The sequence below is a fragment of the Coturnix japonica genome, chromosome 2, assembly GCF_001577835.2.
Source record: "Coturnix japonica isolate 7356 chromosome 2, Coturnix japonica 2.1, whole genome shotgun sequence".
In the NCBI taxonomy this organism is placed as follows: Eukaryota; Metazoa; Chordata; class Aves; order Galliformes; family Phasianidae; genus Coturnix; species Coturnix japonica.
The window spans coordinates 1,236,936-1,251,229 of record NC_029517.1 but is presented as its reverse complement, the minus strand read 5'-3'; the positions used below and the strand labels follow the sequence as shown (position 1 = coordinate 1,251,229).

At 39.4% G+C, this 14,294-nt stretch overlaps 1 protein-coding gene across 13 annotated transcripts in view; it reads right to left on the bottom strand.

Annotated features, from left to right (window-relative positions):
- The window catches only part of LOC107308667 (pituitary adenylate cyclase-activating polypeptide type I receptor), a 119,962-nt gene that overhangs the window by 56,711 nt on the left and 48,957 nt on the right, over positions 1-14,294 (bottom strand). For all 13 annotated transcript variants that reach the window (XM_032442794.1, XM_015852691.2, XM_015852695.2 and 10 more), the window contains one exon: positions 13,370-13,475. In XM_032442794.1, the coding sequence (XP_032298685.1) occupies positions 13,370-13,475 (106 nt within the window). The remainder of the gene's footprint in view (positions 1-13,369; positions 13,476-14,294) is intronic.

Below are 14,294 nucleotides of genomic sequence, written 5' to 3'. Positions count from 1 at the left end.
AGGGGTATCGGTAGATGAAAATGGAGGTAAGAGTGCCTAATGAAGAAGAATGAAGGTGTTGATGAAGCACAGAAAAATATCATCATCATTCCCCCAGTAGCCCAGTAATAAGTAACCGATGTTTTGTTGATGTTGTTAAGAGTTGGATAAGATCCTTTGTGAACATGTATTGTGGATCCATCTCTGTCTGAATCTGTGGAGGACTGATAAAGAAATGGGAGGCAGTTATTAAAGACTGCTTAAGCTGCCATTACTACCTGACCACTTATGGCACAGAAACCACCACATCATTTCAACATCCAAACATGTAGAAGGTATTTATAGATACAGGTCTGGAGTACAACTGTGCATTTACAAGTATCCTCAGCTACATTTGTTCTAGACTTAGTGTTTACGTTACATGTAAAAGAAAAATTAGAAAGCATACAAGCATTTGTCCCTTTTGTAAACCAAGCAGGTGACCTTATTCATAGATACTGAAGCAGTCTGCTATCATGATGGTACCATTTTAACTTTTCTTTATCAGTTCTTGGTGCTTGAATAATAATGTGAAACAAGTAAATGATTCTGGTACATCCTGTATGAGGATGATTATATAATCAATTCCACGCACTGGCAGCACTGTATTTAATTTTGTTCTGGCTTATTCAATTACAACAATGGGTTCTGTCTTAAGCAGTTTGCAGTTTAGCAGAAAAGGGACAGAATCATATTCGTCATTTGGCTGCACGACCAAACACCTGGAGCAGATTCAATATTACTGTGTACTGGGAACAAAGATGAGGCATGTCCTCAAAATATATGCAACACTTCTTCAGTGCATTTTAATTAATCGTTTATGGTCATCATTTCAGTTTGGCTTTGCTCTTGTCACATCACTTGGGCATACTCTTGTTGCACACTCTACTAATGGTTTTGCTCCTCTAAAGCATTTCACTGTTAATTGCCTTCTATTTCTAGTAATTTTTCTTCCTCCCTGGCACGAACATACACACCCTTGGCCTGCTAATCACATACTCATGGTACCTGCAGCTCCTCCCTCAATCATAAATCAAGAATTATTCTAACCCTATATTTTGTTTTTTTTATGATCTCTCCTTACCTTGTTTCACTGGGCTAGCTTTGATTTGCTGTTCTATAGAGCAAGCAGATCCATCAGTTCTAACAACTGTGTGAATATGAAACGTGATGCTTGGTTACCAAATGCACAAGCTATGAATGCCACCTAGAAAGTCTGAAACCACCCTTTGGGTAATAAGAAAGACAGGGGAAAGGGTAGATGATAAACAGCTTTGGATCATAGAATCATCACCATTCTCCACTTGGACACTGTGTCGCTGACCGCAACTCTCTGAGCGTGACCATCCAGCCAATTCCTTATCCAGGAAGTGCTCCATTCATCAAATCAATTTTCCTCCAACGTGGCAACCAGGACGTCATGTGGGACAGTGCCAAATGCTGTGCACAAGTCCAGGTAGGTGACGTCAGTTGATCTTCCTTTACCCACTGATGCCTGTCCACATGATTTATCTGCTTTTAAAGTGTGATGACTGAACTAACTTCAGTCATCTGCCTCGCCAGGCAAAATGAGATCGGTAGGCTCTTCAATTGTTTAGTTAAGACAGGAAAAAGAATAGTAACAGAAGCAAATCAGGGGGAATTGAACATCTGGAGTTAAATACAAAGCTAAACTCTTTGAAAGTGTGGATACAAATTGATTGAGACTCAGCACACAGATTAAAACACGTTAATGTAGATGTTTTAGTATGCAAACTCATGCAAACCTCCCTATCTGTCTATCAATTATATCAGGAGTTGTGGGAGACCAGCTAGTACATTTAGTTAACAGATTAGATGTCTAATATCCAATCATCCAATAATTCCCAAGGATGTTGCAGTCCCCTGAATACAGAGCCAAATACTGTTCTCTTTACTGAAGTACACACTGAAAATGTCTACCAAAGTCAGTGGGAGATGAGGTCACAGACTGAGAGCAGCAGAATTATAACTGGATAAGAGTAAGTGCTATTCCTCAGGACCTACCAAAATACATTTGCAATATGGTCTAAGAGATGGGCAGTTGCTTTGATTCTTCTATAAATCTGTGTATAAGGCACTCTGTATTCATCAAGCTGTCAAGACTACAAGTTGTCATGACATTTGAGAACAAAATTCAGAGATGAGAAGAACAGAAGACTTATTTTAACCAAGGTCACTGTGAAGTCTGGATGCTAACTTCAATAAACTCTAATCCTTTGCTACTGTCTTTCAAGAGTAAGGTATATCCTCAAAAACTAAAGAAAAACAAGCAGTAATTTGAATCAGACCTTAATTTTTGATATTCTCATAAATCTGAAATGGGAAAAAAAAAATCACACACCAGTAGGAGAGAATGACCATTATCCTACTTCTGAAATATCTCAAATTAAGAGATTTAATTAAAATACACATCAAAGATAGACATAGGGCTGTAGAATCTCCCTCTGCTTCTGATTTGAAGAAGTAATTACACAAAATATTGTGATAATATACCCTTGTGTGTATATCCACTGAATTGTTGTATAATATGATTAATGCTTGCTTACAACACCATAGGAGCCTTTAGATGTTGTGGATGATAACTGTGATGTAGCAGTGTAGATGGGGAGGCATGCTGTAAGACTGTTGTGCTTTAACAAGGCAAAAGAAACACACAGCAATGGAAAAGCTGTGCACCAGCTTTGTGGAGTCCTTAACGCTTATCAGCACCAAAAGAAGCCAGGATCCATGCACCAGGAAGAATTCATCTAAATTGTGACAGACAGCATCAAGACATTTCCCTTTGTTTTTCTTATCTGTGTGTGCAGAGACTTCTGTAGGTTTCCCCCGCATTCCACAGCAATCTCTGGGACAAAAGGAGTCCTTGTATGGCATCTCACATTGAGATGAGCCAACTGTGGAAGGTGAATCAGTGACTTAAAGATAGAGACTGTTGTATTGGAGGTGACCACCAAGAGCCAACAATGAACCATCAGTTGCTAGAAGAATGCTAGATAACATCAAATACCACCAAATAAGGCTATATCTGTTGGACAACCACTGGGAGTGGAGAGAACAATGATTTGGGGAGTGTAATGAATATGTAATACATGTGAAAATATAATCTGTGCATTTTTGGAGCATTATCCCATTGCTGCCCCAGCATTGCCAATGAATTTCTGCTTAATGGTAATAAAACCTTTGCTGTTAAGTCTCTTCACATCAATTTCTTTGATTCATCTCTCATTCTCTTATTAAGGATGTCGGTTTTCAGACAGAAAGTACAAGCTGATTTTAGCCTCTAGAGTTTGTTGTGTAACTGTTGTATCATATTAGACAGTAGCATCTTAAGCTGAAAAGTATAAAACTAGCACATGCCAAGTCTGTTTTTTCTAGTACACCATACATCTTCTCTCTAAGATGAAGCACACATTACACTATATGGCCCAAAAATGAAACATGTAACAAAGAGTTCTTCATTTGTCTCACAAAAGGATGGATGGAAAACAATGTAAAATTGAGATATTTCCATTTTTTCCTTTCTTATTCCTTCTATTTTGCAAGAGGAATTCAGGGAAGGAAATGCACATTCTCTTTTCCATTCTTATTCCTTCTATTTTGCAAGAGGAATTCGGGGAAGGAAATGCACATTCTCTTTTCCTCCCTTTTGGCAGGAGCAAAAATTATCACACACATTCAGAGTCAGCAGTACTGGCTAGCTGCCCATGGGCAAAGCCAAGGATCTCCCTTTTCCCACCCACATTCTCCCTAGCTCAGCAGCTAAAAAATATATAAAGAATACAGGACATGCAGTTCCTGCTGCTTTGCTCCTTTAGTGATGGAAAAGAACGTGAAGTTTAAGTAGTTGCTAGAGGAATGTCTTCACATTTCATCTCTCTTCAACATCCTTTAGAGGAATCTGAGATATGACCCATTGTAATTCTCAACAAAATCAAGGGCACAGCTTAAGTCTACAATGAAGAAGAATTACCAAGAGAAGAAATAAGGCATACGTACAGAGCAAGGGCTCACAGCATTATGATTTAAGGTATTTTTACTTTTATTTTTACTTCTGCAAGTAAAAGTGAATTATGTCATTTTTGCCATGGTTGGAGGAGAACATGCAGATATTTTCTTACTGCTTAGCAATTGGAGTAGTTAGTACCTTGTTATACTGCTGTAGCTTGCTTATTTGTCTGACAATGATTTAACTCACTGCCCTTCAGTCTTATTTTGCTGAGGAAAAATCAATATGCAAAGCCTGTCAGCAGTCCAAATTATTACACTTATTCAATTACATATATTATTGAGTAGGCAGTTTTACATAATGAAGTTCTTGGCTTAAGTTTGTAAGGGAGTTACATTAAGAGGAAGCAGATATATCTCAGAATGAGCTGAAAGAAATGAAATTGTACAGTTGGGCGAATTTAGTCATTGGCCACCTATTTTAGAATATTCAGTGCTTGATGAAGTGCTAAGTGGGAAAAAAACAACCACAAAACCATTTCATAGTAAAGAACAGCCTAAATCTTTGGTCCAGCACTTGGCCCATGATTACAGCTCCTTGAATGATCCTACAAAAGACACACAGAAAACCCAAAAGGAGAGATTCCAAACATTCCGAATGTGAAAAGGAAGTTGTTCCTAAGGAATCTCCACACTGAAGTTCTCTACTAGAAGCCAATGAACTTAGTGCTAACCATAAAGACTGCCAAATGTGCTTTCCAGAGTGAGACTCATCTGACCAATTGCCAACATCTACATTTGAATGGCTGCCATTTTTTGGTAGTAGTAGTAGAAGTCAGAAAGAGGTAATCCCAGAGAACAATCATCTGAAAGCAGACAACTGAAATAGGTCTGATGACTCATTCCCTCCAATAGCCAACTTTTGTCCATTGACTGGGGAAGCAGCTTTGGGACAACAGCCAAGATAAAAATACCTATGGCAGTGAAATTTGCCCTGATATTGTTCTCATCTTCATAGCAAACTACAGAAAAATCAGAAAGGAAGTTCAAACAATGCCACCTTTATGGCACACAACTCCCACTGTGTCCCAGACAATCGGTTCATTTCCTGGGCTGTGCCACTGCTAGGCCTTTTCAGTCCGGGTGGAAATGGAAGGATTCTGCAGTATAGTTGATGACCGTCATTACCATCTCATTCCAATAGATGACTGGCAGACCATAATACTCACACGTAAGAAAAAAGGGGGAGCCCAGTCAAGCTTTGCTGAAGCAGGTCACAAGTTGGAGCACCATTCCATATGCTTCTCCTTGAGAAGCATTGGGAGTTCTACAAATTCATAGCATTCATTACTCATTCAATGAGAAAACAGCACTCCATTGGGTTTCTGCTTCAGGGCCTCTATTCCATTCTCAAGACCAAGCCACAGAAAGGAACAAGGGCCCATCATTACCATCAGTGTGTGGGATTATTTCAGGGTGGGAAGGGAATCTGCCAGTATATTACAGATCCTTCATTGTACCGATGTGAAGAAACACATCCTCAACACAGCTAAGACTAATTCCAGCCTGTACTGATAGATCCTGTTATATTTCTTGACCATACTCTGTTAATTCATTAGCAACAGAAGCTCAAATCTAAGGAATTACAGCAATAACCAATAGGTGTGTTTTGTCTTTTTTATCTGCCACCATATGAAGCAGTATCCTTTGCATCCTCCTATGCTTCCATAAGCTCAAGAAAAGGCCAGAAATTATTGTTGCACCTTCTTGTCTCTGGTTAACTCTGCTAATATGGCCATACTCTGCAGATATTTACAATATTCTGGTAGCTTCTCTGTTAAAAACAACTACTTGTGTCCCCATTAATCAGTGCTTATAATGATGCTTTAGTAACCTACTTTTCCTATGTCAATCAATGCAAATACATAAGCAGGTGTTGTTGTTTTGTGTTTGTTTGTTGTTTTTTTTTAATAGGTTGATTTAACACCCTTCAGAAAACAAAACAAAGAAACAAACATATCCACAAAACCCTGCCCTTACTTTGATAGAAGAAACACTACTTGCCCTCTGGAAATGTGTATCTGTTTCCATTGAACTACACTGAGAACTACAGCTCTTTGAGCTCACAGACTAAGGAATCTAAATGTAGGTTAATGTATGTTAAATGAGGTTGGCTTTGGCTGGCTCACTGCAGGTAATGAGGGCCACCTGAACCTCATCACCACCTGCTTCTGTTGTAGTACTATCACTCCTGTAGGTCTGTGCCACATCTTCCAGCCCTGTGTGGGCTTCTCAGGTACACAAAGCACCTTAACTGACACTAGTTATCTATCTCTATACATTAAACCCTCTCCCCACTGCCTCAGTTTCCATTATCATCCTTGAAGTTCAGATATTTAACAATGTTCTGAAAGCAATTCCAGGGATAAAATAAAGGTGTCTGTGGGTAAAGGTTGGCACTCAGAAGTCTTCTGCTCTTCATTAGAGACTTTTGAGGGAGCCTGAATCAATTATTTAGACCACACCTGAAGTTTTCAGGGACCTTCATCAGGTATTTCCACTGAAAGACCTTAATGCACTGTCACAAGGACAGGTTTTAATACAATTCAAGATGCTTCAGGAGACATGGGTATATCTTGATACTACCAGGAGCCTAAAGGGGTTAAAAGGGTCTAGGGGTTTCTGTGCACCTGAATCAAGTCCTAAGAATCTCCCAGAGTAATTCTATACTTCTTTTATTTCAGGAACTGTGAACCACAGTGAAATAAGGAAGCAAAATCCAGGGTTCATTCAAGATTCCTCTGAAATGCAGTCACTGTCAGTGCAGAGAAGTTGAATCTCCACCAGTGGAACCTGTGTTCCATATCTAGATACACAGATCCTAAAAATAAGTCAACTGTGCCATTGATTCGAGCAAGAATCAAACCCCCTCTTACTGATGCATAGTTTAAAAGGAGCTGCCAAGATCTGATGAAAATCATACTAAAAATCATGGATGGTCATTCAGTTATAATTTGGGTTAATCTTCCCCTGCATTGCTACAGCAATTAGACATTAGGTTAAGTAATTGCAAGTCACAGCTTCCATCATGAAATGGAAGGTACCGACAGACAGAGCAGTACAGGAAAGACCATCATCTTTTTCGCTGCATATGATTTACTGATATTCATTGCTCATTTTTTAACTGCAGTGAGTTGGTCTACCATGGCTGCAATTATACGTAATGCTTACAATTACAGCCTGGGGAGATGTGAATATGAGCAATCCTCCAATCTACCCAGCCCACAGGAGAGGAAAAAAACCAACACTGCCAATGGATCTTCTACGATTTTCAGATGAAAATTATCATATTGAAAATAAATAAATAAATAGAAGAAGCATATGGGATAAACCATCACTTATAGGTATTCCCTAAAGAAGCTCCCCCCTATTTACTCTTGATCAGCTCCCCATGGCACAGTGCATGTGCTGAGTAGTGGAAGGTAAGACCAGACTTCATGGCACCATCAAACTTGGGACAAAAGAGAAAGAGATGCAGTGTGTGGTTTAATGAACTGTCACCATAGAAACATGGAACTCACAAGCAGAGCTGCATAAATAAATGATATTTTGCTTCAATAGTTACAGAAAAAAAGAAGAAAAAAAAAGAAAAAAAAAAGTTGGAAATAATAAAAAGAAATATATTCATCTACGTGGTAGGACTTTTTCCCTTCTTTTTGGTTAATAAGAAACATAAAGCATTGAGAAGGCAGACGGGAGCTTTTATTTTTAGCTTCCTATTTTTAACTTTAGTGTTTCATTTTATTAAATGTCATTTAAATTTAGTTGGCTCTGTTTCCTATATTTCTGAAACAAATGTTCTGAAACACTTATTTTCCATTATTTTTCACCAGAAATTCCTCAAACGTCACTGGAATCTATGTTTTTTTAATGAACAAACTGTTTGCAGATAAATACTTCTATTTAGTCCTGCTCCCAGAAATCAATCTTATCAGAGTGAATATCTTACCAAATTGCCTAGTCACAATCCATTCCACCTACTTTTGTAGGTAGGAGAAGAGTTGGATGAGATGACCTTAGGGGTCATTTCCAACCTGAATGATTCTGTGTTCCTCTATTATTAAAGAACGCCTTCCTGGCAGTTCGGAGGATTACAAAAAGGACAGCTTGAAAGAAGACAGTAGGAATTGTTACTGCAAGGATTTTATGGGATGGGGATAGTAGCTAACACACATTATGTAATTACCAGTATTTTCATTATGGGAGGCATCAAATTCCTATGCAGTTCCTTTCCTTCTCTACTCTTCTGAATTGAAGCTGAAGGAGAACAGATTTAGGCTGGATGTCAAGGGGAATTTCTTTACTCTGAGAGTGGGAAGGTGCTGGAACAGCTGCCCAGAGAGGCTGTGGATGCCCCGTCCATCCCTGGAGGTGTTGAAGGCCAGGTTGGATGGGGCCCTGGGCAGCCTGGGCAGCTATAAAATGGGGAGGTAGGTGGCCCTGCCTGTGGTTGGGGATTGGAGCTTCATGATCCTTGGGGTCCCTTCCGACCCAGGCCATTCTGTGATTCTATGATACTATCCCCTATAAGTGCTGTTGCTCCATTTGAGAACAAAGCTCTTTAAAGAGTCTGCAGATTGCTTCATGCCGAAATGGCAAAGATTCTGTTATTTCCAACACTGCTACATTATAATCAGTATGATTCATACCACCTAACTTCAGATGTCCTGTAATTATTGGTTTAATAGGCAGTGGAGAGAAATTGGCACTTCTACACACCGTCTTCACAAGATAAGATGGGTGTCTAAAATAAGGCAAATTTAAGTCTCGTTAGTACTTTAAGTGTGACTTCAAAGCACCTGTCCTCATCTATTGACTATAAGCAGACTAAATAACTAGCATTACTCCTTCAGACAACTATACTTAGCAGACATGAATCCATTCATTGCATCTAACGATCAGATTTCTTTGAAGCCTGCTGAACCAGCCCATAAACCACCGACACAGACACAAAAGTATTCAACAAGGATCCAACGGAGACAATGGTTGGAAAAGAAGGACTAACGAATCTGTTTCTCTTCTATTTGCCTAAGAAAGAGTAAGGCTTGATCACAGCTCAGATACTGATAGTTGCACAGGTGTCTTGTTTATCTATGAAGGATAGATATCTGAAATTGACGTGGATTCATCCTCAGTATTGCATGCTCTCTATTTTCTACCTTGAAACTCCTTCTTGTTTCTACTTGAGCATAGTAGAAGAGACTTTACACAGTATTACATGGATAGATCCATCAGCACAGAAAAGCATCTTTGACCTAAGATAAGCCCATTCAGGCAGATCTAATCTGTCAGTGTCAGTATCTTGGTTACAGCAGGAGACAAGCAGAAAACATTTAGGGATAGAGACACATTCTGAGCCATCCCCACAGCTTTAAAAGCTGGGTGTGAGAAGAACAAATCTAGTCTCTGTGCACAGCTGCATCAACAAGGGAGATACATGAACACTTGCACAGGCACATAATGAAACAACAGCTTCCCAGGGGTGCCAAGGGAAACAAGAGCAGGTAACTAAAAGGCCCGAAAAGAACAGGAGACTGATGAGCCATGGATGGGAATGAAAATCTAAAACTGATGTATGATGGTCATATGAAAATGGAAACGCTTTTCAAAGTCCATTGTGGTTTCCTCCCTCCCTAAATCACCACCATTATCTCCTAATTACCACCTTCTACCCTTTGGTGCCTTTATCAGTTAATCATTTGTTGATTTGTATCACAGGGGTGCTTGCTGATAGGATTCCACTTAGGAATTGTAGGCACTGTTTCTCTACATGCACTTACTCTATTTGCATTACTTGACTTGCCTGGCAATGCTATTGCCCTTAAAATTACTTCACAGGAAGGACGAGGGGGAATGAGACTACCTAGCTTGGACTACAAGATCAAGATTAATTTGGCAGTGAGTCATGAACCACTCAATCACCAATGAGACCTCATCGCTTCTGTTTCTTCTTATTCGAGATGTTGTGCTGTATCACACCTTGTCTCACTCCAGGATAATGCATTTTAGGCTCTATAAACCACAGACTCACAGGATCATAGAATTTTATGATTCTTAAGAAATTAATTTCTACATGGCAGAAAGTCCACTGAGGACTGCTGACAGCTACAAGAGGCTCCAGCAGAAACTCCATAATAAAACAGAGACAAAAACTGGAACAAAGGGAAACTGAAAATACTGACAGTAAGAAATAGACCAATCCCCCCACCTGAAGAAGATGAGGAATAGTTCCCCTTTCTCCTTTCTTTGCAGCTTTTGGCTTTCATTATTTGTCCTTCACACTTTAATTCCCTCTCTAGAGCAAAGAAGTCAGATTCTGGGTCCTGCTGAGATCTCATTTTCTTCAAATTCTCTTTTATAAGTCTACTTTGTAGGAGATGGATGGACAGGTTTGTATGCATAGGGTCATCACATGCTCCTTATTTCTTTTCATATAAAGGCATCTGAAGAATTTAAAGATTTAAGAGGAAACAGTCAACATAAAATAATGGGGGGGGGACACCACAGAAAAAACTGAAAATCTCAAAGCAATCAGTTTCTGAAGCACTGCAGGCAGAGCCCAGCAGCAGAGGGAGAGAAAACAGCACTGTGAAAGATAAAACAGTAATGAGTATAACAGCTGGGCATGAGAAGCAGAGTGGGAGAAAAAGGTGAAAACATCAGAGCCCTGATACTTTAGGGCTGGCTGTTTTCTCTAATAGAGCACCAGCCTTGCTCTTCAAGACCCGTGGTTACAGCTGTAGCTTCAAAACTGTTCTGTTGGACCTCATCCAGACGACCTATGGTGGAACCATTTAGTTTATATCTGCGTTCACAGACGCTGAACACAGGAAGGGGTGAAGGAAAGGCAGGAGATCTGAGTTACTACAAAGTGTAGGAACCTACAATATGTTCTTCCACTTCTGACTTTGAAGTGCATTGTCTTTCATGAAGTACTTTTAGCTACAGGAAACATTGCTGCAGAGAAATGGACAACAGAATCTACTGTTACTATCATTAATTCTTACCCTATGTAGTAGAATTTGTAGAATCACAGAATCATAGAATCACCCTAATCAGAAAAGACCTTTAAGATCATCTAGACCAACCAATGACCCAGCCCCAGCCCCTTAAGCAGCACTATTTGATATAATTGCTCTAGATATTGTAGAAGTATAGATCAAACAGTTTGGGTTTGTGCTTTACATGCAGTTATTTGACTTTTTATCACATGTAACAGAAGAATATGGAGCTACATTGCTTTCACACCAAGGTAGTATAGTTTAGCTCATCTGAAGGATAAACCACAGTATTTGCCATCATTAATGTCTTATTGTTACAGACAGTTAATAAAAGGTTACTACCTCTTCATCATATTTGTCCAAACTATGGTGACTTACTAGTCAGGTTCAACCAGGGTGAGTAGCACTCCATTCCACTAAGACTGGGAGCAAAAATGCTTTGGAAGTAATTGGGTGCTTCCCAAATATTCATTGTGGGGGGAGTTTGTCATATTGGTACATCACTTGCTAGCAGTCACTGCCTCAGCAGTGTTCTTCTAAACAGAGTAAGCAGTATTTAAAAATAATTGAGAAAACAGGTCTGTTGTTGTCCCATCCTTCAATAATGGAGATAATACCTTGTTGGAAATGAGTGGCAGGATATGGCTTAAAATAAGGATCAGACTTTAAAAGCATGTCTAGAAAGTGGGGGCTTAAAGGGATAGAGTGGGATGTTACAGTACCAGCACTAAAGATGAAATGAAATTTTCATCACACTAACATGTACCCAATGGTATTCAACCTCCTCTATTTCTGAGCTGTGCACTTCAAATATGAAACAGGTAGGACGCAGAGTTTGATCTGAATAGTACCTGGGTTACCAAAAAGCAGAAGGTTACTTTGGATGTGAGTTATAAAGAAGCAGCTACATGATGAAATAGTCTGTTTTGACCCTGGAAAATCTACAGATATTTGTACCCATATAATAATTGTCCCATAATCATTAAAAGTAGGGCTCATTATCAGGTTTTGATAGCATCCCATGGAGAAGATAGATAGATTACTGGTAATTTCCCTTTTGTCTTTGCTTATGCTACTTCTGGGCTGAGGAACAATTATGAAGCTGTTCTGCAATGGACAAAAAGGATCTCAAAAACACATTTCCTCAGCTGGAATGAAACGCTTAAATACATCTTTTCCTCCTTTCCACCAAACCATCTGATCTAAAGTTCCCAGTCTAAAGCTGGGAAATAAAACAGAACAAAACCAAGTTTAAGAATGTGCTGAACAGCAGAACTCAGATGAACATACTCCGAGCTGCTAAAACGCCTTGCTGCAGGGGAGCTCCAGTAACACATTCATCATGTTTGAGTCACCATCCCTGGATGTGTTTAAAAACCATCCGGATGTGGTGCTCAGGGACATGATTTAGCAGAGGGTTGTTGGGAGTAACGGTGACATGGTTAGGTTGTGGTTGGACTTGGTGATCTTGAAGGTCTTTTCCAAACTTAGCAATTCTATGATTCTATTATCTGTATCATTCCTCCTGTTGCTTCTGGGCTAAAACATATGGCCAGAAAAAGAAGACAGAGACCTCTCCTCTTTTATGACACACACACACAGCATGTTTTATCTGCAGTTCTCGGCAGTTTTACCCATTCAAGTCACAGCAGAAGTGGTTTGGACAGGACTCAGAAAATAGGCCCTGATTTCCAATTAGCTGCTTTGTCATTCTTTGCACTTCTCTCATTGGTGCTGGCCATCAGCAGCTCCTGCTGCAGTCAGTGGGAAATGAGACAGGATATTAAACCATTAATTCCTTTACTTGCTGCCTCAGTTTCTTAGCAATCTTTATCAAGATTACAGTCACCACAACATTAATCCCTGTGAAGGTCTTCAGATCGTGTGATAGAGGTGCAAAAATTATTACTGAGGTGATGAAGGGGGATGAGCAATTGCTGTTGTAGAGCACTTGAAGCACTTAAAGCTTAATCCCCAGCAGCCCCAACATCCTATCAAGACATTTCCTTCCAAGGCACCTAATTCTTGTTGCTATTGTCATTACAGTTTCGATTCATTTGGTAGATATATGTCACAGCATCACCTCCCGTATGGAAGGAAATCCTTGACCTCTGATAATAACCACCCATGGGCACAGTACATCCCTACTGATTGATTATTTTTCTGTCCTTACAGCGTCTCTTTAAGCTCCAACAACTGCAGTGACGGCACTTTTTCCAGTAAGATGTTTGCAATGACATTGCTGGAAACCCCTGCAGGCATAACAGGAAAGGTCTAGAAACCCTCACATCAATGCATATGGCATACCCAAAGCTGAAACTCACCTGGAGAAGAGTCATTCAGAGGGTTCAGGGCAGCTGCCCTCCGTATTTTCTCCAGACAGGTTTCTTGCTCCTTTTTAATTATGCAGTTGGAATGCGTTGCTGTAACCTGAAATTGGAGAAGGAAAAAAAAATTGTGGTGAAAGAGTAGTTATAAATGTAAAATAGCTGGAGAGTTTATGAGGAAACATCAGGAAGTTTCGATATTCCCTTCCGGAAAGAAGAAAGTCATAAAAACATCTTTAATAGATGAAACTGCAACAGACTTCTTGATGTTTATTTGTTTGTTCTAGACAGAAAGCTTGAGAGTGTTCATAAGACCGTTTTTAATGCTGCTCTCTATCAAAGCGCAGTCTGCAATGTGTTTGCTTTGTTTTATTGCATTTCTTCCTCATATAAAACAGAAGTTACCTCTAAATAAAGAAATAATGTAAAGAGAAAGCAGAAATCATTTGAGGCTCTGTTTGATCTTCTGCCATTCTCTCATGAGTCTCACACAATCCATTAACCTTACTCAGGACCCTAAACTAAATTAAAGTTCTCGCTCCCAGTCTTTTACCCTGTCCATTCTTTAATGCTTCCTTCTTCCTTTCTTTCCAATGAATACAAGGCAGCTTGCTTGCCAAGAGCAAAATGTAATGCCAATGCAACTGAAATGACTTGGTCCAAAACTTCTTTTCTATCTTTAAGGCTCTAAGGCATCCCACTACGATTAAAGAAAGGAAGAAAGAAAGAGAGAAAGAGAGAAAGAAAGAGAGAAAGAAAGAAAGAGAGAAAGAAAGAGAGAAAGAGAGAAAGAGAGAGAGAAAGAGAGAAAGAGAGAAAGAAAGAGAGAAAGAGAGAAAGAGAGAAAGAAAGAAAGAAAGAAAGAAAGAAAGAAAGAAAGAAAGAAAGAAAGAAAGAAAGAAAGAAAGAAAGAAAGAAAGAA